This window comes from Teleopsis dalmanni, chromosome 2, assembly GCF_002237135.1.
Source record: "Teleopsis dalmanni isolate 2A chromosome 2, ASM223713v2, whole genome shotgun sequence".
In the NCBI taxonomy this organism is placed as follows: domain Eukaryota; kingdom Metazoa; phylum Arthropoda; class Insecta; order Diptera; family Diopsidae; genus Teleopsis; species Teleopsis dalmanni.
The window spans coordinates 11389100-11416650 of NC_051847.1; the positions used below are offsets into that span (position 1 = coordinate 11389100).

General features: G+C 29.2%; 2 protein-coding genes across 3 annotated transcripts; both read left to right on the plus strand.

Moving 5' to 3' along the window:
• Positions 1-487: 487 nt before the first annotated feature.
• LOC119683021 (potassium channel subfamily K member 4-like) lies at positions 488-24904 on the plus strand. Its single transcript, XM_038096616.1, has 4 exons — positions 488-945; positions 6214-6329; positions 6438-6609; positions 23529-24904. Exons 1-4 carry the CDS (start codon positions 546-548, stop codon positions 24527-24529), a joined length of 1689 nt encoding a protein of 562 aa, XP_037952544.1. The 5' UTR covers positions 488-545; the 3' UTR covers positions 24530-24904.
• Positions 24905-26310: 1406 nt separating this feature from the next.
• On the plus strand, positions 26311-27335 carry LOC119684173 (ras-interacting protein RIP3-like). 2 transcript variants are annotated; one of them, XM_038098143.1, is made up of 3 exons: positions 26311-26406; positions 26479-26594; positions 26670-27335. In XM_038098143.1, exons 2-3 carry the CDS (start codon positions 26483-26485, stop codon positions 27242-27244), a joined length of 687 nt encoding a protein of 228 aa, XP_037954071.1. In that variant the 5' UTR covers positions 26311-26406; positions 26479-26482; the 3' UTR covers positions 27245-27335. The 2 variants fall into 2 exon arrangements, with proteins under 2 accessions (XP_037954071.1, XP_037954072.1); XM_038098144.1 differs by having other exon boundaries at positions 26320-26402.
• The last annotated feature ends 216 nt before the right edge of the window (positions 27336-27551 follow it).

Consider the following 27551-nt stretch of genomic DNA (forward strand, 5'->3'; position numbering starts at 1 on the left):
AACAGCATCAACAGCGTCACTATTTGATATTGTTTATGTAAAAGTTAATATTGTTTTGCCGCTTTTGTTGTTGCTTTTATTCTTTTGCTACTGGTATTGTTGTTGTTGTTTCTGATGGCATCACTGCTGCGAGAAGCAAGATTTAACGACAAAGAATAAAAATATTTCAGTTGAATTTTAAACAAGAAACGAAGCGGTTGGTGGATGCGTGCGAAAATTATTGAATGAATTTTCTTGCATATTCGGCCAATAAAAAAATTTCTAAATAACGGAAAAGTCAAAAATATCGTCCAAAAAATATTGTGGAAATTATGTGAAATTTTTGAAATAAGAAATATTCAGAATTATAAAATATCAAAAATAACACAAAAAATATAGCAAATAATTAAGAAAAAAAAATTAAAAATTCAAAGTAAAAAGTGCGCGAAAATATTTTTGAAATGTTAAACAAAACTTTATGAATTTTTATAAAATATATAAAAATCAAATAAAATTATATTAGTATAAGTGTCTTTATTTAAATAAAACTAATATACAATTTAAAAATGTCCCAATCATCACCGCCACCAAAACGTCGTGCGCCACGTCCGCCACGCATGAATCTAAAGAACTCCAACAATGGTTCCGCTATGGGTTCCATGCCACCTACTGCTCAACCGCCATTTACAGCACAAACAACACACACTTTTCCCGGTTTTGCTGGTGGTGGTCAACCGTACTGGCCTAATTATGCGAATCCATTTGCGGCGGGTAATTTTATGGCAAAAGGATTTGAGGGTTTTGTAGATTTTACAAAATCGGGCATGAGTTTTGGTGAGAAGTTCACTTACGGCTTATATGACAAATTTAGTAAATGGTCAAAAAAATGGTTTACGCATATATTTCTACTTTTTGTTGTTACACTGTATAGTGTTGGAGGTGCCGTGCTGTTTCAAGCCATTGAAAGTGAGTTTCAGTTTAAAGATATATTTAAGAGACATGTTAGAAATCTTAAGTACGAAGCGGTACAAATTATTGTAATGACATTTATATTATATAGAGTAAACCTCTCTTTGAAGAGCATTTAATACTTCGTTAAAGGTTCGTGATGAATTAAGGGTTTAAAGAACAGGTCTATCCTTCGTTAAAGGTTCCTAAAGTATTAAGAAGAAGTTAAAAAAAATAAGTAGCTCAATTACTGGAAAACTTTATCCGATAAATAACAAATTTTTATAAAAAATTTTCACAATAAAATTAATTCAGAAGTTTAGTTTATAAAGACGTAGGTATCAGAAATCAAACTACAGAATATTTAGTACACTAAAAACTAGTAGATAACTTAAATTATTTGGAGCTGCTTCTTTCCAGTATGTTTTGATTTATTATGTTGTTATTATCCATATTAAGGACAGTTGTAATCATTACTGTTCCATACATTTGCATACATTTGGCAATAAAAATATGTTTTATGAACATTTTTAACCTTTTAAAGCTTTGATGAAAACATAAGAGCCGTCCACATCATAGTTAATTATAATTAGTTAATTAATTCTAAAAAATAGCACAAAAGTGCTTGGACAGCAACAATTTTTTATTATTAAATCCGTTAAATATTTGTATATAGAATAGGCAAACTATTAGGGAATTTAATTTACGATCATTTTTATATATTGATATTTACGTCTGCATTTTATGCACCATATGCATAGTGTCAGGAATTGTAATAGATATTATATTAGATATATATCTAAAAGTATACCATGTATGTAAAAACCCAGAAGTTAATTTGGAGAGTTATAAAACTGCAATTTGTGTATATTTTATTGATTTACTTTTCTTTATTACTTGTTTTTAAACCATGTCTATCATTTACTATTTATTCATACATTTATAATGGGCATATAAAAATAATGGCTCACGATCCTTTTTTGGGTCTTTATATTCTCAGCAGAATTATAATTTCCAAGTAGCATACATATGAAAAGGTTTCTATTAATAACGACATAAATAATGCTTCACATTGTTTCTTAATCCTTTTTACACTTCTATTGTACTTTATCTATTTGTCTCTACATAAAGAGTATCTTATTTTTAGTAATTGATATCTTTCTTCTGTTCCATTATCGTTAATTATATATAGTTCACACATCAATAATTTAATTTCGTACAAATCTGTTTATATGTTAAAAATTGTGAAATTAATTACATTTTTCTATTAATTAAAGCATTTGTATTCTCTTATATCTAGAAAACAATTTGAAGAACAACTTCATTAGTACAAAACACTTAACTGACATGAACAATATATTTAGAGTCAGCAGTTAATCAAAAACCAATTTAATGTACTTTTTACACATAATGTCATGAAGATTTATTTTATAGATGAGTAGTAATAGATACATGAGTGCTTTATTAATAACTTCTGATTAACTATAAAATACATTTACTAATTAAAAGTTAACAAGATTAATTATTTCTAGCACTTTAATATAATACTCTATAAATGAAATTAGAAATGAAATAAAATCTAAGATTAAATTATTTTTAAAGTTGTATTAATTTTACTTTAATTACATGAATTTTTATAATCAATTTTTTTTTTTAATTATTACTGGGCTTAGGTCGTTAATCTAACATACAATAGTTAAAAATTTTTTTTAAATAAGAATTACAGTTATAAATTTGTGTTAAATATTTAATTGTATATTAATTTTTATAAAAAAATTATTTATATTACATCACAAATCTGAAGATTATTATACACTGAAGATGGTCCGAAATATCTGTAAAACAAATAATTTTTTATAAAAATTAATATACAATTAAATATTTAACACAAATACATAACTATAATTTTTATTTAAAAAATCATTTTTAACATTTTTAATTATTATAGATTGACCTAAGCCTAGTAATAATTTAAAAAAACCTATTGAATATTGGTCGTGATAACAATTTATTAATAATTAATCAATAAAAAAAATTTGTGAAATACTTTTTTTTGAAAACAATTTAATTTTATATTCCAATATTTTCTAATATTTTCTCAGTTTATAATAGAGAATTAATAATAAATTTTTCCAATTATTATTTAGTACAACATCAGTCTCATGACTCTGCATAAGGTATACCTTTATCCATAACCGGTAGATTTGAAAACATTAACCAGGCGATATTTACACTGTAGATGAAAATTTTAATGTATTGAAATGATAAACTCTGCTGCTAGAACATAAAAAATAATAAAAATATTTGTTACTGTCAAAGCATTTTTGTGTTATTTTTTAAAACTTAAATATTTTTTCTTCAATTTAAATATTTAATATTATAGTATTTAAAATACTCATTTTTAATTATTTATGTTGACTGAAAGCTACTACAATATTTGAAATAAGTTACCGGCAAGATTTCTGTAAACTCTTGTAGTTCAATTGTACTTTTTAGCAAACAATAACTCAGTATTTATTAAGTTTTATTTCACTAGTAGTACTATCAGCACGATGTAGAAATGCCGTATTTTTTTTTTAAATACTTTTGCCGAGACTATATTAGCATAACGAAGAACACTCTGATTTCATTCGAAAGTTGTGGTTTTCACGATCAGCTATAGTCGAGACACTCTACCCTACCGGTTATTTTAGTATCTATTATATTTATATTTATTCTTTTTTTTCTCTTATGGCCAAATAAAGCCAGATCATTATCCGGATTTGTGACAATAACGTAGCGATTTCATTAAAAGTAAGTGAAGACAATACTGTTTTTAGTTGATGAAGTTTATTATATATTATAAAAAAAATTCATATTGTTAATTATTTAACAATTATTGCAAAGCTGCTGCTAGCAAAATTAAACTAAGCATAAGCTATGGGGATTATTATTAAAATATTTTTGACTCTTATTGCCATTCTTCAATAATTTCGAATATATATGCATAAATTTAGTAAAAAATTAATAATAATAATTTGTTAAAATACAAACACTAAAAATAATAAAACATTTCAAAATTTCATTTTTAATCTTCACTAATTTTTAATGCTATGGATATGATAATGTGCATAGAATGAAAGTTGAAGTTCAATGAGTTCGTGCTAATTTGTATCGACTTAATAAATTATATGCTAAATTATATGTTCTTATTTACAAAAAAAAAAAAACAAAACGAAGCCGATACGTATAATAAAATGCATTGTAAATTTTTAATTGAAAAGTAAACAATTTGAAGTCAATTTTCCAGTATACAATATTTAGAGGCATTGAACATTTGCAAAAATAAATCTAAATATTTATATAATATTTGCTTCCTCTCAAAATAAAAACTCGCATCCCCAAAATAAAAAATTACACAAAAAATAATGCTTTTATGTTAACTTTTTAAATAAATTGAATGAACGAATTGGCCGTAGTCAAACCGAAGCACTCAACCCAAAATCGGAGCGTGTTGAGCGTGTCTGGAGGCATGTCTATGAAATAATTTAGTTGTTAATTCCATATAATTCCGGTTTTTAATTGATGCCTCAAAGTAGCTATAAACATATATAAATAAACAAACTAATCTTATGTGTAAGACGCACATAAATAGATATAACCACATAGGAGTACGAGCATCTAGATGAGGAATATGTAGCTACCCGCTCCAGAGCAACGCCTTTCCCAGATGAACTTTTTTCAGGTGAATCAGTTTTCAGTTTTATAATTTTTTAATGAGTGCAATGCCGTGTGCTCTACACAATGAAATTATTGAAATGGACTAAAGCACCAGATGACTGATGTCTGCCTTAATGTATAGACAGTTTTTCTGAATATCAATAAATCAATTTCCATCAGCACAAACATCATCACCACAAAAATACAACAAACAGAAAACAAACAAATTGAGAAGGGAAAAAGCTGATTTTTCTTAAATGAAAAACTTTAATGAAAATTGTTTTTATTTTTAGTTTGGCAACAAATTTTTTATGCCATCATCTGCGTGAAAAATCTTTTCACACAGATTGGGGTCAAATATTGCCTCTGCTGATCATAGATGAAAAAATTTTCACAAGCACTTTAGGTACCTCAACAACCCAAAGGGCACTTAGCAGATATTCACGCTTGTACGAATAATGAAATTAGTTTAAATTTATTGTACCCAACAGAAGCGGAAATTCAAGCATTTAAAGCTTGTCGTCGTTTGGTGCTTGGATGTCTGTCTCCTATGGAAAATCCATTTGGCATTGACCTTCCGTTTTAAAGTACAACATTTTTATTTTAAATTTTTTTATACTTAGTAAAGTTTAATGAAATAAATGAAAGTTTATTTACTCTATTTCTTTTTGATAAAATTAAAACTACATCGAAAACATTCTTCCATCGAGGAAGAAAACGATGTACAGTAAATTCCGTACTGTACATAATACGAGTATTTATTGCTGTAAAACCCCTAAGAGTTCACAAAATTAATACCATAAAGTTTAATTTATAAAATATGGTACTACTTATATATACAAATTTAATAAATATGTAGTATAGTATAAAGTAAACAAAATAAAGTTTTGTTACCAATAAGGATTTAACATATGTTAGTCCATTTACTCTTGATATTTCAGAAAACACAATGCAATTCTAATACATAGAATGGCATTATTACATATATTAGAAGAGCAAACCTGAGCAACAAAATTTAATTCTTTGAAAATTCAACGCTGCGGTCATCAACCTATGAGATCTTATGTGACCTTTTATCACTTTTGACAAAAGTTTATATATACATGTGTAAAGCTTGTAAAGGAAGATATCCCTTGCCAATTAATTGTTTCTCTGTTACGCGTTATTTTTAAACCAAAAAAATATGAAATAGCTTTCCACTGCCATTATCTGTCGTAAAGCAATGCATAGAAATATATGGGTACATACATAACCATAGATATAGATAAAGATATAGATATAGATATAGATATAGATATAGATATAGATATAGATATAGATATAGATATAGATATAGATATAGATATAGATATAGATATAGATATAGATATAGATATAGATATAGATATAGATATAGATATAGATATAGATATAGATATAAATATAGATATAGATATAGATATAGATATAGATATAGATATAGATATAGATATAGATATAGATATAGATATAGATATAGATATATATATATATGTATATATAATTAAAATATATATATATAAATGTGATATAAATTATTTTTTGTATTATTTTTTATTTCTTTTTTAGGTGGAAGAGTGGAACAAGTGGACATATCGTACAATAAAACAATGGACATACATACAGCACAGAAGGAATTTTTTAAAGCAATGAAAAATATCTCCGTTGACTATGAACTGCGAAAAGTAAGTGCATTTCTTATGCATTTTAGCATATTAAATCTATAGGTTGTGTACTTTTATCGGTTCTAATAACCCTCGAAATATTATTTATTTTTTCTTGATTTTTTTCAGTACGACATTAAAGAGTGGAATGGTAAGCTAATTAATACATTACGTTCATACCAACCGGCAGTTGAGTCACTGCTGAATAATAACAAATCGCTTGAAGAACTACTAAATCCAGAGGAGCCTTGGAACTTTTGGAATGCCATGTTTTATTGTGGCACGATTTATACAACTATAGGTGAGCTAAAAATTTATTTAATATAATTTTAAATTGAATTTTATGTCATTGAATTCACACGTGTAGACGGACGTGTGAATCTTTAATCTTTTACACCTCATCATTTAGAACACTTGCTCATTAGTGCAAAACACTGAAAGAAAAATTAGATTCTTTAGGCACTGAATTGAATCTGTGTCAATAAATGCGAGGTTCAACGAATTCTGTCAAAAACTACATCAAGAACATTTCTAGTGCGAAAACTCCCACATAGTTAGGAACGATTTTGAAAAATATACTTTATAGCAAAAAAAAACATATTTTTAAGAAAAATGTTAAGTGTACAACGCAATACTCAAGCCATTAGCGCCAAGATTTGCGTCTCTGGGGACATAATATAATAATTTAAAAAATATATATATTTATAATTATATATTTTTTTTTTCGTTTTTTGAGTAAATCTTATAAATATTTTTCTTTATCATTTTTATTTTTCGTTCTTATTAAAAGTATTTTTAGCATTTCTCCGATTTTGAATTCGAAGAATTTTGTAAAATTCATAATACTTTGATAATCAAACAAAATAATGTCAGCTGTATTTATCTAAATTATACTTTTTGTTTGTTAAAATTTATAATAATAGTAGTTTTCTTTCGGTCCTTGCTTGTACATATTTTTCAAACTAAGATCTCGTATAGCAATTCCATAAAGACTAAATTATGTGTAGAATTGTATAGCTCTTGTCTTTATAATAGATTATAGATTATAATAGATTTCTGTTTATCAGTCTTGTATAAAATAATTGGAGCTAGTAATAAAAGGTTAAGATACCTAGAAGTACATGTATGGTAACATCAAATAATAATTAAGCTGATAATTGAATATTCTGTAAACTTTCTTCAAGCGTATATCGATCAAAATTAATACTAGATTATCGAAAATACCGATAGACTGTTTTCAATTGACGATCAAATTTATAGATAGATTATCTAAGTTATCTATAGCCAATCGAAGTTATTGATAGATTATTAAAATTATTAATGAACTCTTAAAACCATCGATAGACTGCCAAAAGTGTGTAACAGACGTTCCAATTATCAATTATGGTTTGCAATAAATGTGGCATGAACATTGGCTTCCAATACGTCCAGAGCCGCTGATTTGTCGACATAGACCAACGTCTTAACATAGCCCCATAAAAAATAATCGAGGGGCGTTACATCACACAAACGAAAGACCAACAGGACCACTTCTGAATATAAAGTTTTTACCAAATTAATTTTGCAATAAATCGATTGTTAAGCACGCTGTATGGCAAGTTACGTCGACTTGTTGGAGTCAATGTCGTCGATATTTAGTCAGCATCGCTCGATAGTGCTCGTCATTCACTGTAACTGTAGTTCTCGTTGCCACCAGCGTGTAAACCATGTAGTTGTTTGACATTCTCAGCTGTCAAACCTTAGTTATCGATATCGATAGTTCTCATACAGCTGGAAAAATACCCTGTATAATACATTTCTGATCATAAAAATGAAATTAATTATATAGAAACACAAACTGATGATTCACTTCAATAAAAGTTTATAAATTTTGCAATAATATAAATAAAACCTTAACATTGTGATTTAGAAACTAAAAATATATTATATCGACTTCGATCACAATGAATAAAAATTTATAAGAACTTCAAAACGAAGATGAATTTTATAAAAAATTATATATTATATTATTATATTATTCATTATTTATTATTAAGAAATGCTTAATATCGTCAAATATAATATAATTACTATTCATACAAATATATTTATATTTATTTGGGCTCGTTACCTTTTAGATTTGCAGATACTTTTTATTCATCTAAAAATAAAATTCCACAAACTCTTGAATGCAGCCATTTCAAATGTTTCAAAATAAAAATTATTTGAATCTTTTCAGTAAATTTAAGAAAGACATCCAAATGTTGAATTGTTTAGAAATCTGCATAAATTAAGCGAGTTCATCTATTTAATGCTTCCACAAGATAATAAACTGCAAATTGCAACTGCAACAGATTGTTTACATATGTCGAACAAGTGCAACATTGCGGAAAAAATCCATTAAATCAGACATTTCATTATTATGGCATTTTTCTCGTATAGTAGTCCGTAGTCGGCAGTGACAATTACTTAAGTATATTCAGAATATTTTCCAAAATATATCAATTTGAAGTGCGCTGTCTATTTTCCGTTTTTTATTCGATATTTATTTTAGAACGTAAAGCAGATAGATGAGTATAACTTGCCACCTGCTATGATACTTAGGTCGTGTGCGAGTTAGGCTAAGTTGATGCTAAACCAAATGGGAGATTTTTTGGGATTTTTTGCACTGCACACATTTGGCCATTTATCAACACGTATCGACACATCACTACATTATCGGCTCATCTTAGAATTTCCCTCATTTAGAACGCAACTTAGCCTAACTCGCACACGTCCTTAAACTGTTAGAAAGGCCCCAAATCATAAAAAAACATTATAGTATTTTTTGTTACTGGATAAAGAAGAGACAATCCTATAGTAATGGATATTGCATTTAAAAGTTCTTGGTTATGATTTTTGAAATAACTATTTAACTATTTCGGATCTGAGTATAGAGTATAGATTGTTATTCCTTTCTGCTCACTCGGTATCCAATATCCTAGAGGGGTCACAAAAAAATTATATTATTCTGTTTTCGTCCATATTAAATTTTTAAGTAAAGAAAATGCACTGCAATCTATCTATGGGTCCATAGCGTTTCCTTAGGAGTCCTGTTTTTAAATTTCCCACTCATTATAGTATTTTTTGTTACTGGATAAAGAAGAGACAATCCTATAGTAATGGAGATTGCATTTAAAAGTTCTTGGTTATGATTTTTGAAATACCTATTTAACTATTTCGGATCTGAAAGAGTATAGATTATTATTCCTTTCTGCACACTCGGTATCCAAAATCCTAGAAGATTCATAAAAAAAATTATATAATTTTAATTTCTTCCATATAAAATTTTTAAGTAAACAAAATACACTGCAATCCATCTATGGGTCCATAGCGTTTCCTTAGGAGTCCTGTTTTTAAATTTCCAACTCCTTGTAAATAAGTATTACAACTATATAGTAAGTGCTGATATGATACTTAATAATGTTTGTGTTTATGATAGCTAAACCCATTTTTTTTCTTTTCTGAGATTGTCGACATGAATTTCTAATAGTCATTCCAGATTCTCGAAAAACAGACAATACAGCTGAAAATCGCCGCAAAAACTAATACCTTGATTATTCTTTGTGCGTGTCTTAATATAGGTAGCAAAGAGAGAACTTCTTGTTCCAATGCATGCCTGCTTATAAAATAATATCTGTTTACAAAGGACACAAACTACCGATTTTGGTTATACCCAAATTAATGAGTTTCCTGCTCTAGATGTGATTATAAATGTGAACAGATTCAATTAATCTTTTCACAAATGATGTCATAGATTTTATTAATCACATTTATTTTATTAACTATTTCATCAGCATATTTGGGGATATTTATCGACGACTTTCAGTTTAAAATAAATTTTATTAAAAAAAAATTTAATAAATTATAATTTAACACCCATTGTGACGACAGTGACTATTTTACTAAATAGAAACTATTGGATTTAATAGAGAAGTATATAATAATAGAGAAAATAGCAACAACAAAATGTTTAATATTTTCTTTTTGACTGTTTAATATGTTTAATATTTTCTTTTTGACTGACCTGCCGGCTTTGGGTCAGTTGATTCTGACTTGATGCTGACTCTGAGCGTCGAATTTGGCAGGGTACGAGTTTAACCCTTCGTACTTGTAGTCTCAAAAATTTATTTACGAACAATTATATATAAGAAACAATTCCAAGACCACTAATGATGAGTATTTGGTAATACTCGAAACAGTCAAAAATTCATACTGAAATAGACTCAGTTAAATACTGCTTTAGTATGAAAATTTTTATACTATTTTTATGTGCAAATATGCAATTTAGTTTTATTTTTAAAAATAAAAAATACACAACAGCGAATAAAAATATTTAATATAAGTCGAGTGCCAAAGCAATTTTTGAAAGTAAAGATTTTTATAATCCATAACATTTATATAAATATTTTCACATTTTGTATTCAGAAACAAAAATAAATTTAATTTTTTGGTCGCAGAAACTGAAAGTTTTTCAACAAAATAAATTTATTTATAATATTGGAACATTTATTATATTTTTCTAAATATACAATAATTCTTATTAATGGCTTTCACTCACAGTTGTTGTAATTAGTATTTTGCACTTAAACTTTTATACATTATATACATATATTTATATGAATATATAATAGTAGAAATAATTTATATAGATACAATGCCCTTAAGTCAACCTGTTTTTATAAAACAAATTAATTAATAATAAAAATGATATTTACCCACAATCACTTCGTCCTTTAAGATGTATTGAAGTATATATGGTATTGACTGAACAGAACAATATGCTTTAATTCTTTATACTTGAAATAATGATTTTGAGAACCTCACATCGGTCCAAAGAATCCATATTCCCTTTTATATAGATTCCACATTTCCTGATTATTAATAGTAATATTAAAACATTTTATAAACAAATTTTTAAAAGTAATTTGTTTATATCATTATTTTAATTTTTATTTTATTTTATTTTCCTCAATTAGAAGTTATTTCAATTCATTTAAAATTGTAAAATTAAGTTTTTGGAATCACTTTTGAAAATGCGGTCGTAAAACAATTTTGTTGGAAATTTGTCAAATGTGTTGAAAAACTATTAACGACTTGAAGATAATTTGCAGATACATAAGATCGACACATGAAAATGTTTATTTTATAATAAACAACACTCATTTCAAATTACTTAGCAAAAATAATTTTGAGGATTGATGATGGATTTGTCATAAAATAGTTGCACACATTGATATGACAGTACACAGTGGAAACATTCAGGATTTAATTAATTTAATTTAAAACCTACATTCACTTATAACACAAATAGATATTATTTATAATTAATAGATTCGACATGACAACCGCTCAAAAACCCAATTCCGTCATATTACACCTTCCCAATCAACGCCTGGTATTGGTTTTACTTTAAAACTGTAAAGGCAAAATCTTTTAACATTTGATTTTATTCTCTATATATTTATCCTTTGTAGAGCAAACGTCTTACAATTTTCCAAATTTTCCAATTTTGCCTATTTCCAGCGATATATCTCTTTGTTTCATTGTTTATGGTTCTATAAACCGTAAACAGTATAATGAATTATATGGATTATACCCAGCACGATATTTTTCTAAATATATAACTAATCTAATATATAAAATTCTATATCCTGATATAGTTTACTGACTCACTTACTCTACCCCAGTTTCACCTATGGAAAACGCCATTAGATTACTCTAAAAATTTTCGATTGGACAACAAAATTTGACAGATCGAAATCAAATCTAGATTGAATCCAGATTAAAAAATCGAAAACGTCATAACATTTTTGTAATAGTGTTAAAAGATATTCATATTTTTCATAAAGGCATAGGTATATCAAATCAAATCACACATTATTTGTCAAGTCATATAACATATCTGTTAATTTCGAGGTAATCTTGCTACTCTGGCAAAATATCTAGAGTGTTATAAATTAAGTGTTATACAGTAATCTTAAGTGTTATACAGATTTATCGATCGAGAATGAAAATTGCTCTTAGCGTGAATCTCGATTACAAAAGTTACCTCAGATTCACCAATCGAAAACGCCATAAGTCTTACAATAATAAGCGAAGGCAAATTTACGAGTACTTAGAAACCAATTTTATTTTTTATGGTAATAACATCTGTAAACTTTCAACAATGATAGAATACCATTGTCAATTTAACATAAACAGTCAGACTTAGAAAATGTTTTAGTAAAAATTATTTATTATGAACTACAATGATTAATGATCCACACATTGTCTTGACAGTTATGTATAGTTTTTTTAGTCTGATACATTTTTTTTTATTTTTACGAGTTTCATAGTCATTTTTATTTTTAAATTGACCACAGGTAGAAGATTGTATATACGTAAACAATAAGAATACCAAACTTCAGCTTCAATACTAATTAGATGCCTTAATTTCAATACCAATGTCTTGTAAAACAAATGAATTATGAAATGACTTAGGGCTAATGCTGGAGTCTGCGTCATTTTTAATCTTTTCTCATATTTATTGTTATAAATAAATTATATACATACGTATAATATAATCTTTTTAATCAAAATATAATAATAGTTTAAAAACACAAGAAAAAGTCAAAAAATATCGAAATATTTCAGATAAAAAAGCAAACAAAATCATTTAAAATTAGTATCAGCATCAGTATGAGCATCACTATCAGTATGAGTATCAGTATCAGCATCAGCATCAGCATCAGCATCAGCATCAGCATCAGTATCAATATCAATACGAGTGTCAGTATAATGATCAGTACGAGTATCAATATGAATATCAGTATGAGTATCAATATCAATATCAAATTCTGTGTCATCATCATTATAAGTATTGTTGTGAGTATCAGTATAAGTGTCCGTATCCTTGTCTGTAACAGTTTCGGAATAAGTATCGTTATCGTTATGATTGTAGTCATTACAATCATTATCGGTATTCTCTATCAGTATTATCAGGATCAGTATTAACATGGTGATAATGATACAGAGCATCAAACTACTTTAAATATTTTTTCGTTTCATAGCTTAAATGATTTACATATAAAGAAAGGAAAGAAAACTTTACACTTTAATACAAAGGAAAAGTATTTTACAGAAGCTTTTAGAAATATAAAGTAAAGATCAACCGACATCTTACTTTAATAAACATAATAATACATATTTATAACAGTGTGTGTTAGTGGTGAAGAAAGGAACGAGTCTCCCACAATTAGCTAAAAAAGTCGTTTTGAATCCACTTAACCTCGTAATACTGGGTAGAAGAGAGAAGGTCAAACTAGAACCAGCCAAAGGCATTTATAAAGGCAAGAATCTGGCCAATGCTAATGCTTGAGATATCGCCGTGTGTGTTCAAGAAGGGGGCCCTCAGAAACTTAAGCCTAGTTCTGGCCAAACCCGGACATAAACACCTAAGGTATTCTGTTGTCCTTTCTACGAGAATTGGTAGACACGCACTGCAAAAAATACCACAGGGTAGGCCAAGCCTAGCTTCATGCCGTTCTATAATCCAGTGCCCTGTAAAGACAGATATTAATCTAGACACCTCTGATTTGCTTCTGTGTATTAAGTCAGAGATTCTACATTTGGAATAGATTGCCCTAACTGCTGAGGAGACAAGGGTCCACTGACTATTTGCCTGTCGCAAAAAATGGCCATAGATCAACCTACGACTGTAGCTGACAGGGGCAGGGATTGAAATAGAGGTATCAACAGTGTGTGTATTTTCTATAAAATTTATACTAAATTTTAAATAAAATCAGCTTTAGTAAATTTCATTTCATTTGACTTTAATGTGTAACTTTTTTATTTTACCAAAAAGAAATTAAAAGGTAAAGCGTACTATTTAATAATTATTATTGTTGTTTGCTTATATCAAATGTTTTATTTTGAAAATTGTTTTTGTTTTTATATTTTTGTAACATATTTGTTCTATGAATCACGAATTAAATATTAGGACTTATTTATGAGTTTGTTTTAGATTTTATTTTAAGTGACTAAAACTTAATAAAATTAATTATGACGTTATTTCCAAAACATATGAATAAAATATTTATATTGCTTATAAAAAAAGCATAATTTTATTATTATTAAATTTTTTTTCCATTTTCCATCTTACCTTTTAATCACGAATTTTTGAAATTTAATTTCAGACATAAATTTTTCACATTTATGTCAAGCCAAATTTAAGTTGAGTGTATAGTATTATTTTTTTTTTAAACAAATTTTAACAAACAACTCCTGCTTATAGGAAATTTTGCAAAACAGAAAATTTTATTTTTTTTTGTCATAAATTATCAGCCTTAAAACCATAAAGACGCCATGCACCCAATTTGTTTTGTCATCTAATTTCCTTTAGTTTGAATTTTATTTTGTGATTTAGGTGGACAGCTACTTAATACTAATTAATTGACTTAGGAAAATGTCCAGTGAAAGTAATCAGATTATTTTAAAATATCTTCAAAAATATTATTTAAAAATTAAAATTTACTAAAATACTTTAAGTATAAACTTAAAATTAATAACAATTATTTTTGTTTAAAAATAAATTTATAATTGTTAATTTTAAATTAATAAAATTTTATGATGAATTTTAAGTTCAACATTAATTAAAAACTATTACATACCAATGATAATAAAGTAATGTTTCTGAATATATGTATAATATTGATGTTTAAGATTTTTAAGACAAATAATAAAACATTTAATAAAAAACAATAAAAACAGTAAATAAGATCAAACTGTTTTCTTCTTCTTTGCCGCTATCGCTTAAGTATGGTCTTAGCATACCATGCAACATATATGTATACCTCGTATACGCAGAGTTTTTTATAATCGGTTCTCAATTATTAATGCCAAGTTGTCTTCATGCAGTTCCAACCCAATAAAATCAGTGAAAATCAGTGAAATCAGGTAAAATCTCTTTTACCAAAATTTTCTAATTATTGTAATGTTACATGACCTGCTCATTCTCTAACTTAATTTTGGATTCAAAATCTATATTTTGTAGCAAAACTAAAACGTCCGCATTTATTTTTATTCCACACAACCCTGTTTTTACTATTAAATGATATGCAATAATCCTAATGAACTTCCATTCAGTTATTTGTAGACGGTTATTTAACAATATTTCAAGATCCAGACTTTACATGTGTACCTCGTTGTTTTACATACCTTTGTTTTTAACGATGATTCATATTGGATACTTAATTGATAGTCGTTGCACTGATTTACATTGTATCTGTAGTATTTGAAATTATAGATTACTTCAAATATGTAACCCAGTTTTAGCCTAAATTCTGTATCCATTGATACGGCGAATGCTCTCTCGGAAACTGTAGTCAAATTTTAAGAATACACTTTTCATTTCAATCACTGATCGGGGGTTGGAAGTATCCATAATTTTGCCTCAAAGATTTACTGATTACGAGTACTTGACAATACTCGAAACAGCGTTGTAAGGTCAGTCAAATTTAATAAATTAACGAAATTTTAAATAGTTTCTTTTCGTCCTAAGAGGCGTCACTTTCGGCAAGAAAAAATTAATATTAAAAATTTTAAGCTCCCGTTTGTGAATTTGTATTTCCTATTGAGTTTTTTATTTTAAGTTATTATTTTACTTTGTATTCTACTTCGTTAATCTTTTAAATTATTATTATTCCGGTTATTCTTACATTTTCCAACACTGATGAACAGACTAATTCGATTCACTAAGAAGTGATTTGCTACTTATTTGAAATAATTTTAATCAACAAAGCATGAAATTTTTCTCAAATTTATTTGTTTATTATTATTAATATTGTTTATTTTCAACTGGTGTACTTTTTGGCAAAGCATAGTCCAAATAAATTTGGAAAAATGAAATACAACAATAGCAACAATAACAAGCTAAAGTAACCAAATACAAAATAATATTTATTTGTTAAAATTTTTAAATTGTAAATTAAATTTTTATTCGTTTCAATCTTTTAATAAACAAATAAAATATTTTTCAATGTGACGTCATAATTGCTATATAGGTACCCTTAATTTAATTATTATTTTTAAATCAAATCAAATCAAACAAAAAATTAGTGTGCACGGACAGTTGAGAAAAATTTATGAATTGAATAACTTTTACTTCTTCATCACCATCCACCTCAGACCGACCGACCACTTGCCACCTTCCTGGTATTCCACCTTCCGATATTCGCCGCTGAATGTTTGGCTCTCATTAATTGCAAGGATTAATTAATTTTTTATTTCATTAACTCGCTGTCGAGATTCTTTTCTTTAATTTACTGCTACTAAATCTATTAAATCTACTAAATCTAATTGCGGCAATGGGTAATAAATGTTATTATAGTTTTTATTATTATTTTTATTGCTTGATTTTATATGTTTTATAAGCGAAATACTCGGGTCTCTGCTCCAGATTCGCTTGCGTATTATTGGCTTTTCATTTGGAAATATTTATGGCCTTTGTTGGATATGCGTTTATTAATTAAATTTTAAAAATACACATATTCTCAATATCATACTTTTCGTTAGAAAATTAAAAATAAAATTTATTCGTTTGCAATTTAATGAATGGAAAATTATTAAAATCAAACATTTGAATTTATGTGCAATAATTTATAAATTTTTATTTTATTAAAAACAATGTTTTTTTAACAAATTTTATTCAAATAAATTCATTTGGAAAGGTGAAAGTCAGTAGAGACTACTTATATTTATTTTTATTATTTATCAAATTAAATGAAAAAAATAATAAGCCGAATGTAACCTCAGGAGCACTACTGACACTGGCATATGTAACTTATATTGTCAGAGAGTCAAGCAGTTCTAAATTCCCTCATGGCACTCTCGATGAACACAAAATTGAATTGGTGATGCTTTGAATTCATTTGAACCTTATCTAAAAGGAACTCCGCGTTTCTAGTTTGAATATACTGATATGAGCGACATGAAGACAACAAAAGGGCAGACAATGCATCCAAAAGAAGCACAGGAAATTCCTTTTATCATTTTAGAATCATTTAATGGGATAAAAAACAGCCTTAAAAATAGCACGGTACTACTGTTCTGATGACTGCGAGAACAACAACCTAATATATTCTTGAGAAGCCTATAGAATCGGCAGGTATGAAAATTCAAAACTGTAAACACTTTAAAAACCTTAAACCCCAATAGAAAGGACTTTAAAAATTACGCTCAACTGATGAGAACATATAATAGGCCTAATTACTACATATAGAATATAAAACTATTAAACAACGATTCCCGCATACTCTGCAAAAAAATCAATAAGAGTCAGGCATGTGTTTTTCACAGAGGCGTAGAGACAACTTTTTTAGGAGACGAGACTTTGGAACTTGTTATCATAAAAAAATGATTCCCTCAGCAGCGTTCAAATTTATAAAGAAACTAGAACTTCATTTGGCTGAAAAAAAGAACTAAGTCTCAAGCACCCACAAATGTATAAATAATAATATTGTTTTTATTATTAATTATAAATATTTATTTATATTTTTAATCAAAAATAAAATTTGATAAAAAATCTGTTTTTAACAAAATTTCAAGAAAATAAGAAAAGATTATCTGATAATATATTATAATATTATTACATAGTAATATATTAAAATATATATTGTAATATAATTATTATTATGTTGTAGCTATTTGAGCCAGTGCACTTGAGCACTTTTACTTTCTATTAACTCCGAGGTATCCTCAAAACCCGTCTTTACGCCTTGACTGGATTATCACTTCACTTTGTTTATCATTTCATCAGACTAAGCAATAATTAACCTCAGATCTGCATACCTCCCCGAGGAGCCTGTAACCATTCTGAGATTCGATAACACAGTGTTGGTAAGTCTGTCAGGTTTCGTAAATAATTTCAGGGCTCTATCCTTTATGTACTGTTTGATGGGATCAATCTTGAGGTCCCTGGGAATGTCATTCGTCCTAATGTACCATGGTATTTTGAAAAGTCTTCTCAAAGTCTCGCTTCCTATTCTTAGCATTGAGATTTTCATTTCTGAATAGCGGTTAGAGGTGATGAAGAATTTTGGCCCAGTTAATTTTTTTCGGTTGAACATGTTTAACCCATGTGAATCGTTTGTCCAGCGTCCTCCCAGTTTATTACCATATCACCCACTCTCACTCTCGACGGATTCTGTCTCCACCTCCGTGTTATAAACAGAGGCTTAGTTTTTTCATAATTTATTTTTATTTTCCATTTCTGGAAATACTCCAGAATGAGGTTTATATGCTCTTGAAGTGTGTTGGTTATGTTGAGAGTACATTTATTTGAGTATAACTTAAACGTATCGTCAGCATATAACGTCAGAGTCGAGGGACCTAACATTGGAATATCAGATGTATAAATGTTGTAATAATATATATTATTATATAATAATCTTTATTATAATATAATAATATATATTATAGTACAATAATATTCATTATATTATATTAATCAGTCATCTAACCATTAGGAACTCACATTCACTACGGAGTCCACATCTGTCAGATTTCAAACTATACAACCGCCCAGTGCCCCTGGGTTGTTCTGATCTCTCATTTTCGACCGCACCAAACATTAATTTGCATTTGTAACAACTTTTATAAATAATTGGAAATAAAGTTGGTTGTTATATGACTAAAACAGTACATTACGTCTTATATCAAAATCATAATTTCCCTAACTTAGAGAACCACTTTTCGAACTTATTTTTTTTCTAATATTATCTAATATAAATTGTAATATGTAATTTCAACAATTTAAATACCATATGTCATTACAAATTAATAAATTTCACAATTTAAATAGTAAAGACAACAACCAAAACTTTTGTCTTAAATACCGTTCTAACAAATACCGTAAAAGTACGGTCTTAGAAATAATACGAAAGCTTCATTTAAATGGAAGCTACTTTAAAATAGATGTAGAAATAGTTTTGTAATAATGGAGAAAATTAATTTATAATTAAAAAATATTATGTTAATTAGTCGCTTCATTTAAAATTAATTATTTTTTATTTATTGAGTTATCATACCTTTTAAATATTTTTATATTGTTTAGTTACAAAAACCAAAGCTTCAGTAGGGAGGTGGGAAGCTCTTTAGCAACAACAGTCAAGCCAATTTCAAGAATTCAATTCTGAATAAAAAACAATTTTTAAATAAAAATTTTACAATAAAACTCACATAGTCCAGCAACTAAAAAATTTGACTTCACATAAGAGCGAGTAACATAAGATATTTCATAAACATCATATAATATTTCATGTCTGATAAATATGCTTGAATTCTGAGTTCTGCCTTTCTAAAAAGGCAGTTTTGTTAGATGATCAAATATTAATTGAAGAACAGTCCTTAGCGATCATATAAACAATTTGAGAAATTCTTAGAGAGACCATTTATCTAGAAATATACATCACTGCTGACAATAAATGACAGCATTGGTAGCATCACGTTTGCAGTCTTAGAACACAATGTCTAACTAGATATGAATGTTTCCGTGAACACCTTTTCCAAGTAATAGATGCAGAAGACTTTTGAAGTTGGGCATAGATAGGCATTGACAGAAAACGGAATCTTGTTTGTTAATAAAAAGGTGTGTACAATTTATAGGTATTAGGCATTACTTATAAGATCTGCTGGTCGGTTTCAGCCTATGTTAAAGCTGATGATAATGAGCAATGAAATGTAAAACCGATATCAGACCATAACATCTGAACTTTTAAATATTAGTAATTTAAATATTATACGAAGTCTCAGATCACATATAATATATATATAAAATAAATTGAATATAAAGTAAAATGTAAAGCAGATTTATTATTTAAAGAAGCTCTAAACAATAGAGCTTGGTAAACAATTATAATTTTGGTTTGATTTTCAGAATACTTTAGTATCAAATTATCGAATAAGAAATAAACAAAACTACCTGCAATTGCCAATAATAAATTGACGTCATAAATTTTTAGTTTTGCTTTCAAAAAAAGAATCTAAAATATTTAATTCTCTTCTCGACTCATCATCGCTGATGATTTAATTGGACTTGTAATTTGGCTGCTTGACATCACCTAACAAGTGCACCGAAATTCTCAAACATAATTTATTTACGAGTTTCTAAAATATTTATCTAGATGTAAACAAAGGACCGAAAACATATATAACCAATTTTTCATACCAAAATATTTGCAATGCTCAGCTGCTTTCTTCAGACTGCGACAGTCTTTCTGCTCCGACAATGAAAGAAAAATATTTCATCTCAAATCTGAAAATTTGCCTTTTCAGTTTATTTTTGTACCACGAAGCGTACGTGGCTAAAACGGAAAACGAGCGATGTGATTTCAGACGGGTCGACCAAGAGACCACATATATTTTATGAAAAATATATAAGAAGCAAAATATTTGTTGATGTGGAAATATATAATTCTTATTATAAGCGCTATTAAAATTAAAAATTAAATAACAGATATTTGGATGAAAAGTGAAAAACTCCAGCAAATTTTTTCTTTATGTGGGTCAAAATGATATAATTTTGAAAATTTTCGGAGAAGAAAAATTTGGCAAGCCATAAATAAAGACAATCAAATTATGTGCCATTGCATGTGTGTGGAAAGATCGCTTGCGGCCGTTTTAAAAATAGATTCGGAAGTGCGGGAGACGCTTTCACAAAAATATTAAAGTGAAACTAAATCATATGGAAATTAAGCTAAATACAAAAAATTATTAAAATCTAATTTTTAAAAGTAATTATATAAAAAATATAACCCTGGTGCCTTCAAATTGGGGTCTGCAAAAATAAGTATCTGTGGAAAATATTAAAATGGACCACGAAACGACAACAGTACGAAGAAGACGTAGGGTTCCCGTTCGTGCGACACGTGAGCAAACACCAGATGCACACCTCGTGCAGAACGGCAGACGGAAATATTCCGAAGACGATAGCAGCCAATTGGATATCACGACTGCATCTGAAGAGACTGCAGCACAAACTGTACGCATGCAAATACGTCCGCCGGGCAGTATGTCAGCTCATGAAAGTAAAATTTTACGCAGAAGAGATAAAACTTTTGCCAGCGCAGCAGCGCGTAGTCTCTCGCAGCCAAGAGAAGCTGAACGTCTTTCAAATCCAGAAGCGAGTGATCTTATACGTACAGCTAAACGCAGCTTATCATCACCACGGAACAAAGAAGAATCCAGCGAATGTGAAGTTGCCACCGCTAAGCAACGCACACTTTCGCCTGATATGCGTACTGAGAATGCTCCAATTCCGGCAGCCGATGAGAATCTTAGCCGTTTAGATCGCAATTTGCGCCGCTTTGAAGAAGAACGCAAACGTTTCGATACTGAGAAGCAGCAATTTGAGCGTGAAAAGCGTGAGCATAAACAGCGGCATAAGCAAATGTTGGACAACGAGGAACGCAAGCGTTTGCTGCAAAGCTATCGTAAGCTCAGCGATCGAATACAATTACCAGCCGATGCAGAGGAAAGGCGGCGTTTAGTACACAGCTTGCGTTTGCAGCGCAATGATGCACCCACAACAGTACGTCGACGTGCGCGTCACAGTGGATATGAAGAATCTTCCACACAGTTCTCATCATCTGAAGCTGATGTGGAGGAAGTAACACATAAACGGCTAACAAAACAATTATCTCCCACAAGTCGTGCAATTTTACATACAGAGAGCTTACGCGGACCACCACCAGAGCCGCCTAAACCAAATGCACGACAGGCGGTAAGCAGGAACAACTCGCTGTCACCAATTCGACCACAAAGGCGTTCTAAAACACCTGAGCAGCGCGCAGAAATAATACGAAAACTTACAGCAGAAACTGAAAACGGGGAAGTTGCGACTTCAAAGCCAGTCACCACAAAAGTTCGCACAACCGCTACATCAACGCCAAAACCAACAACTACTGAAAACAATGCAGAAATCTTGCAACGTCGTGCGAGTCTTACCATGGACACAAATACGCGTATTGTGCGCAGAAGAAAATCCAGCTTAGAGAGCGACAACAATAAAACTGCAGTTGAACCCACCAAAGCTATAGTCAAGAAAACAATGGAAAATTTAAGCGATGAGAAAACAAATCAATCAACAGCTACTACACCTACCGAACCAGGTATCTTCAAGAGGTTATCTATGTACTTCAGAAAGCAACCTTCTGCCACAGTAGTGACAAATGAAACGCTGCCTTCTGATACCACCGAAATTGTTGACAAACACGATATGCTAATACCAGCTTCCGACAAATTGTTCAGCAAAACTTTTGTGCGCCAATTTTGTACCGACGCAAGAACACAATGGACCCAACTCAAGCGCGACTATCCACACAGTTTGATTGAAATGAGGCAACTACGCAATAAATGCTTTTCCCATGGCATCGCTCTGATCATGTTGTGTGGATTCGGCGGCTTGATGTTTCGCTATACCGAAGGTTCTTCTGAAAATATTTACAAATGCGAAGTACGCAAAGTCAAACGCGATTTCGTTGACAATCTGTGGACTGTCAGTCATAATATGAGGTAACTGAGATAACATTTAGGTGGTACATATCCATAACCGGTAAAATATTTATAGAGAAGATGACTGGAAATCGTTGGCAAGGCAGAAACTGCGTAAATTTGAGGAAGAATTACATGCACTTCAGGAATTGGGTATTCGCCGTTACCCAGGTCAGAAGTCATGGAATTTCGTCAACTGTATACTATACTGTTGGACCGTAGTAACAACGATAGGTAGGATTGTGAAGAGTATACAAATGTATCTATATTTTTTATATGAATGTAATGTGTATAATATGGATATAACTCTTTTCAGCAATTATGGACTTTATTGTCGAATATTTATGAGGCATTATTAACAATTTTCTATTGTTTAGTTATATATATTAACAAATTATTATTTTATATTAATCACAATGAAAAGTATTTCAGAATTTAAATTCAAGAGTTGAGAATAATTTATTTTAAAAACTCAATAGATTGATTTGTTGACAATCTATGGCCATTAACCACTGTAGGTAGCTCCTTTCAAGTGTTGTAGCAATAATATTGAAGTCTAGCTTTTTATGTTCTGGTTTCACCTTCTTAAAAACCAAGCAAATTAATTTACAAGTTTATTATAAATAATGTATTTATTCTAACAACCATTATTATTTGTTATTTCTTTTTTAGGTTATGGCCACATAACTCCAAAAACTGTTCTTGGTCGATCGTTAACAATTGTCTATGCAATAATTGGCATTCCGATGTTCTTGATCATCCTTGCTGATTTTGGTAAACTATTCACCCGAGGCATGAAGTTCCTATGGGCGTATGTTAGGCGTCTATACTATACGGGCACCTGTCGAAAGATACGTAAACAGCAACAAGTTCGTGATGCAATAAGCGGCTTTAATACTGCCTACAATTTAGCCATACGTCGTCCCAGTCATTTCTTTAGCATGGGTCCCGATACCGACATTGAGTCACAAGCATCTGAGCCGGGCAAATCAGTTAGTGCTTCACATCCAGAAACACCAACTTCACCATATCCTGAGACATTCGAAATAGACGATGAGTTTAATTTACCTATATCTCTTGCCGCTGTTTTATTAATATCCTACATACTGATTGGTGCTGCTGTATATACAATCTGGGAGGAATGGCATTATTTTGAATCAATCTATTTTGTATTCATATCTATGTCAACTATTGGGTTTGGTGATTTTGTGCCCGATCATCCCATTTTTATGATGTGCAGTATAATTTATTTGATCTTTGGCTTGGCTTTGACTTCCATGTTCATCAACGTGGTACAAATCAAATTAAGTGACACATTTAAACACGCCAGTGCCAAACTTGGCGCTACTATTGGTTTTGGTGTGGGTAGCGAACTCGACGAAATGACTGAGGGTGATGAAAATGGTTCACAGATAAAAACTCCTTCAGATTTACCTTCTGTGCACGGTTCACGATTGGGCAAAATTGCTGAAGATGAAAACGAAACAAGGGCATCACCACCAACTTTACCTTCAATACTAAGACGTCCAAATTCACCAACACAAAATACACAGTCGAGTCGAGATGAAAATGGGAGCAATGTTGAACCGCCGCCATTGTTGCCAAAACGACAAGTTGCTGTGGAACCACCTGCCGAACCTGAAACGAAGAAGAAGAGACGGTTTTTTAAATAATACAAAAATCTGCTAACTTCTGTTAAATTTTGAACATTTTGTAGTTATTTGCGCCGCAGCCATTTTTACTCTAGTTTTAAGTAACAACTAAACGCAGATCTAACTTATTTACTTATTTTTCTGACTTAATCTAATCCTAAGCTATGAAGTTTCAAACGATTTTTTCATAGAAAAAATTTTAACTAAACAAAAGCTCAGCTTTGATTTAGGCTAGATTCGTAGTTTTAAGAGTTTTAAAGACCTGAGAATTAAATTTAAATACGAAAATTTTTATTTCTATGTTAAGAAATTTGTTACGACAAATTGTTTATTCTAAGAATTTACGATATTTGTTGATTTTGTTAATTTTTTTTATGTTTTAAGCATTTACAATATTAAATTTTTTTTAAATAAGACAACACTATTTTGTTTTAAATAAGAAACTGATATGACTTACTAAATTCCTTCAATACTCATATATTGATTTTTAATAATGCATACATGATTTATATAGAGTTCATTAAAGAATTTGGTTTCTTATACTAATTTGACTAGATATTCTACGAAGTGAACATTTTTAATTTTTTTTTTAATTCTTTATCATTTTTACAATTATAAAATTTATTATCAAAAAATAATTTTTGAAATTTAAGACTAATAGCGTTTTCGTAATATATAAGTCAAATTTTATTGCCCAATCCAAAATTTTTAGAATTATCTAACATTTTTGTAAAGGTATTAGTAGACATTTATATTTTCCATAAATACATATATAGAACCAAATCACACTTTATCTGTCAAATTATATGGAAGAGCTATTAATTTCAGGGTAATCTTGCTACTGTGGTAAAGTATCTAGAGTGTTACAAATTAATCTCGAGTGTTATACATTTTGCTCAATATTTACCAATCGAAAATGAAAATTGCACTAAAAGTGAAGCGCGATTAAAAAAGTTACCCCAGATTTACCAATCAAAAACTGGTCAAAAAGTATTCAAACTTTTCCTTCACAGATATAGATGAATCCATGTAAGATAGTGTCCCTATATATATATATATATATATATATATATGTATATGAAAAAGTATTCTAAGACCATCAGTCATGATTTAATTACATTATTCTATGAAACGTTTAATACATATAATATTATCATATACTTTTATTTACCAATGGTAACACATGGCATCACACTGGCAATAGATGTCCCCGAATGGAAAAGTTTAATTTACCTAACCTAACATACATACCTCAAAAATATTATTATATCTAGCTCTAGCCAGTTATGATATTCTCGATCTTTTTACAAATTTTTAATAATTAGCATTGAACTTCAAAAATCTTTTTTACCTTATCAGTCACCAATGTTTAGGTGATACGATTAAATATATATTTCGCGGATAAATATAGAAAATTATTTCATTTTTATTTTATCTCTTCAAGAAATAAACGATCGTGTAGTGTTGATTGATCATCTTCTTGTCAAGGTATTCCCCATATAGTAAATGCATTTAGAATAGTAGATACATATCTATACCAACTCATTTACCTAAAGTACAGCATATACACGCATATAGATGTAACTATCTATTTAAAAATTCACACATTGTCTACCTATTTATTTTTGTTCTCAAAAAGATTAATATGATTAATTGAATTATTATTAATTAATCACATTTTTAAATTTTATTTACGTTTTGGTATTGTACACATTTCAATTCCCACTATATTAAGTATAATTAAGGCTTACTCTTGTTATCAGTACTTTTTTAGGTCTAACAGAAAAGTATTTTCGAAAAGGATTATAATGAGCGATAACTTCTACAAATTTTAGAATATAAATATGAAATGGAATTTGTAAATGTTGTTAGTTAAAAAGTGAAAGTCAACGAAGTAAGTAAGTTTCTTAATCACATAAACGACATTGAAACTATTTAACAAATAAAAAATATTCAATTCTTATAAATAGAAAAATGGCAATATTGGGAGTGAAGTTTCTAGCTGTATTTGCATTGGCATTATTAGGCCAGCAAAGCTATGGCATGCCGACCTACATCGATGTATTGTCAGTAACCTATGTTAATGGTAATAACTAAATCTCTATTTCTCTATAACATTTTATATAAAACTTAATTTAAATTATTTTTCAAATACTAATAGGTACCTTAACATGTGATCAATTGATTTGCCCACCTAGCAGCTGTGGTTGTGAAATTCTTGTCAATGAGGGCAACTTATCGAACTACAACTTCCAGACAACTGACTTCTGTATTAACGAAAACTCCACTGTAGTTGCACAACAGACCTATACCACGAATTTGGCCAGCTATAATACAAATTCCCTCACACTCAATCTACAAACCTCATTAAATCTGATACAGATGACACAGAACTCAACAAATGCAACGATACAAGTCGCTCTATGGAATCAAGTACCAGTTAACTGGAGTGCAATGGAATCAGCAGAACAAAGCAATCAACAACTACAAGCTGAACAAGAAGCTCAACAAGCCGAACAAGAAGCAGAACAAATGTTGCAACAAGAACAGGAAGAGGAGCAAGAGCAACAACAGGAAATAGAACAAGAAGAACAAGAGACACAACAAGAACTACAGATGGCGAAAAATGAGGCACAACAAATGCAACAAGAGGCTCAACAAATTGGAGAGCAATTGCAACAAGCAGCTCAAGAACAGGCTCAAGAAAATCAAGGTGGCGAAGATGTGTTTGAGTAATTTGGAAAACTACCGTGAAGTGAAGAGAACATAAAGAAATGTCTATAAATTTATTTAAAAGTTAAATTTTATTAGATAAAAAAATCACAAAAAAATACAAAATAAAAATATTTTTCGCTTGGTTATTTAAATTATTTATCGAAATTCTTTATATTTTTTTATTATGAATTTACAATAAAATATTAAAAAATTATATATTGTGTATATATAGGAATAATTTACCGAAAAATATTAATATAAACGGTATATTAAATGCTTGAAGAATAGTTACTACATAATAATTTAGTTGGTTTTGATATGAAAAAAC

Excerpts from the sequence above, each read along its gene's own strand:
- LOC119684173 (XM_038098143.1), top strand. The coding sequence starts at position 26,483 with ATGGCAATATTGGGAGTGAAGTTTCTAGCTGTATTTGCATTGGCATTA. Across the intron at positions 26,595-26,669 it reads GTCAGTAACCTATGTTAATG|GTACCTTAACATGTGATCAA; the intron begins GTAATAACTAAA and ends AAATACTAATAG.
- LOC119683021 (XM_038096616.1), top strand. The coding sequence starts at position 546 with ATGTCCCAATCATCACCGCCACCAAAACGTCGTGCGCCACGTCCGCCA. Across the intron at positions 946-6,213 it reads GCTGTTTCAAGCCATTGAAA|GTGGAAGAGTGGAACAAGTG; the intron begins GTGAGTTTCAGT and ends TTTCTTTTTTAG. Across the intron at positions 6,610-23,528 it reads CACGATTTATACAACTATAG|GTTATGGCCACATAACTCCA; the intron begins GTGAGCTAAAAA and ends TTTCTTTTTTAG.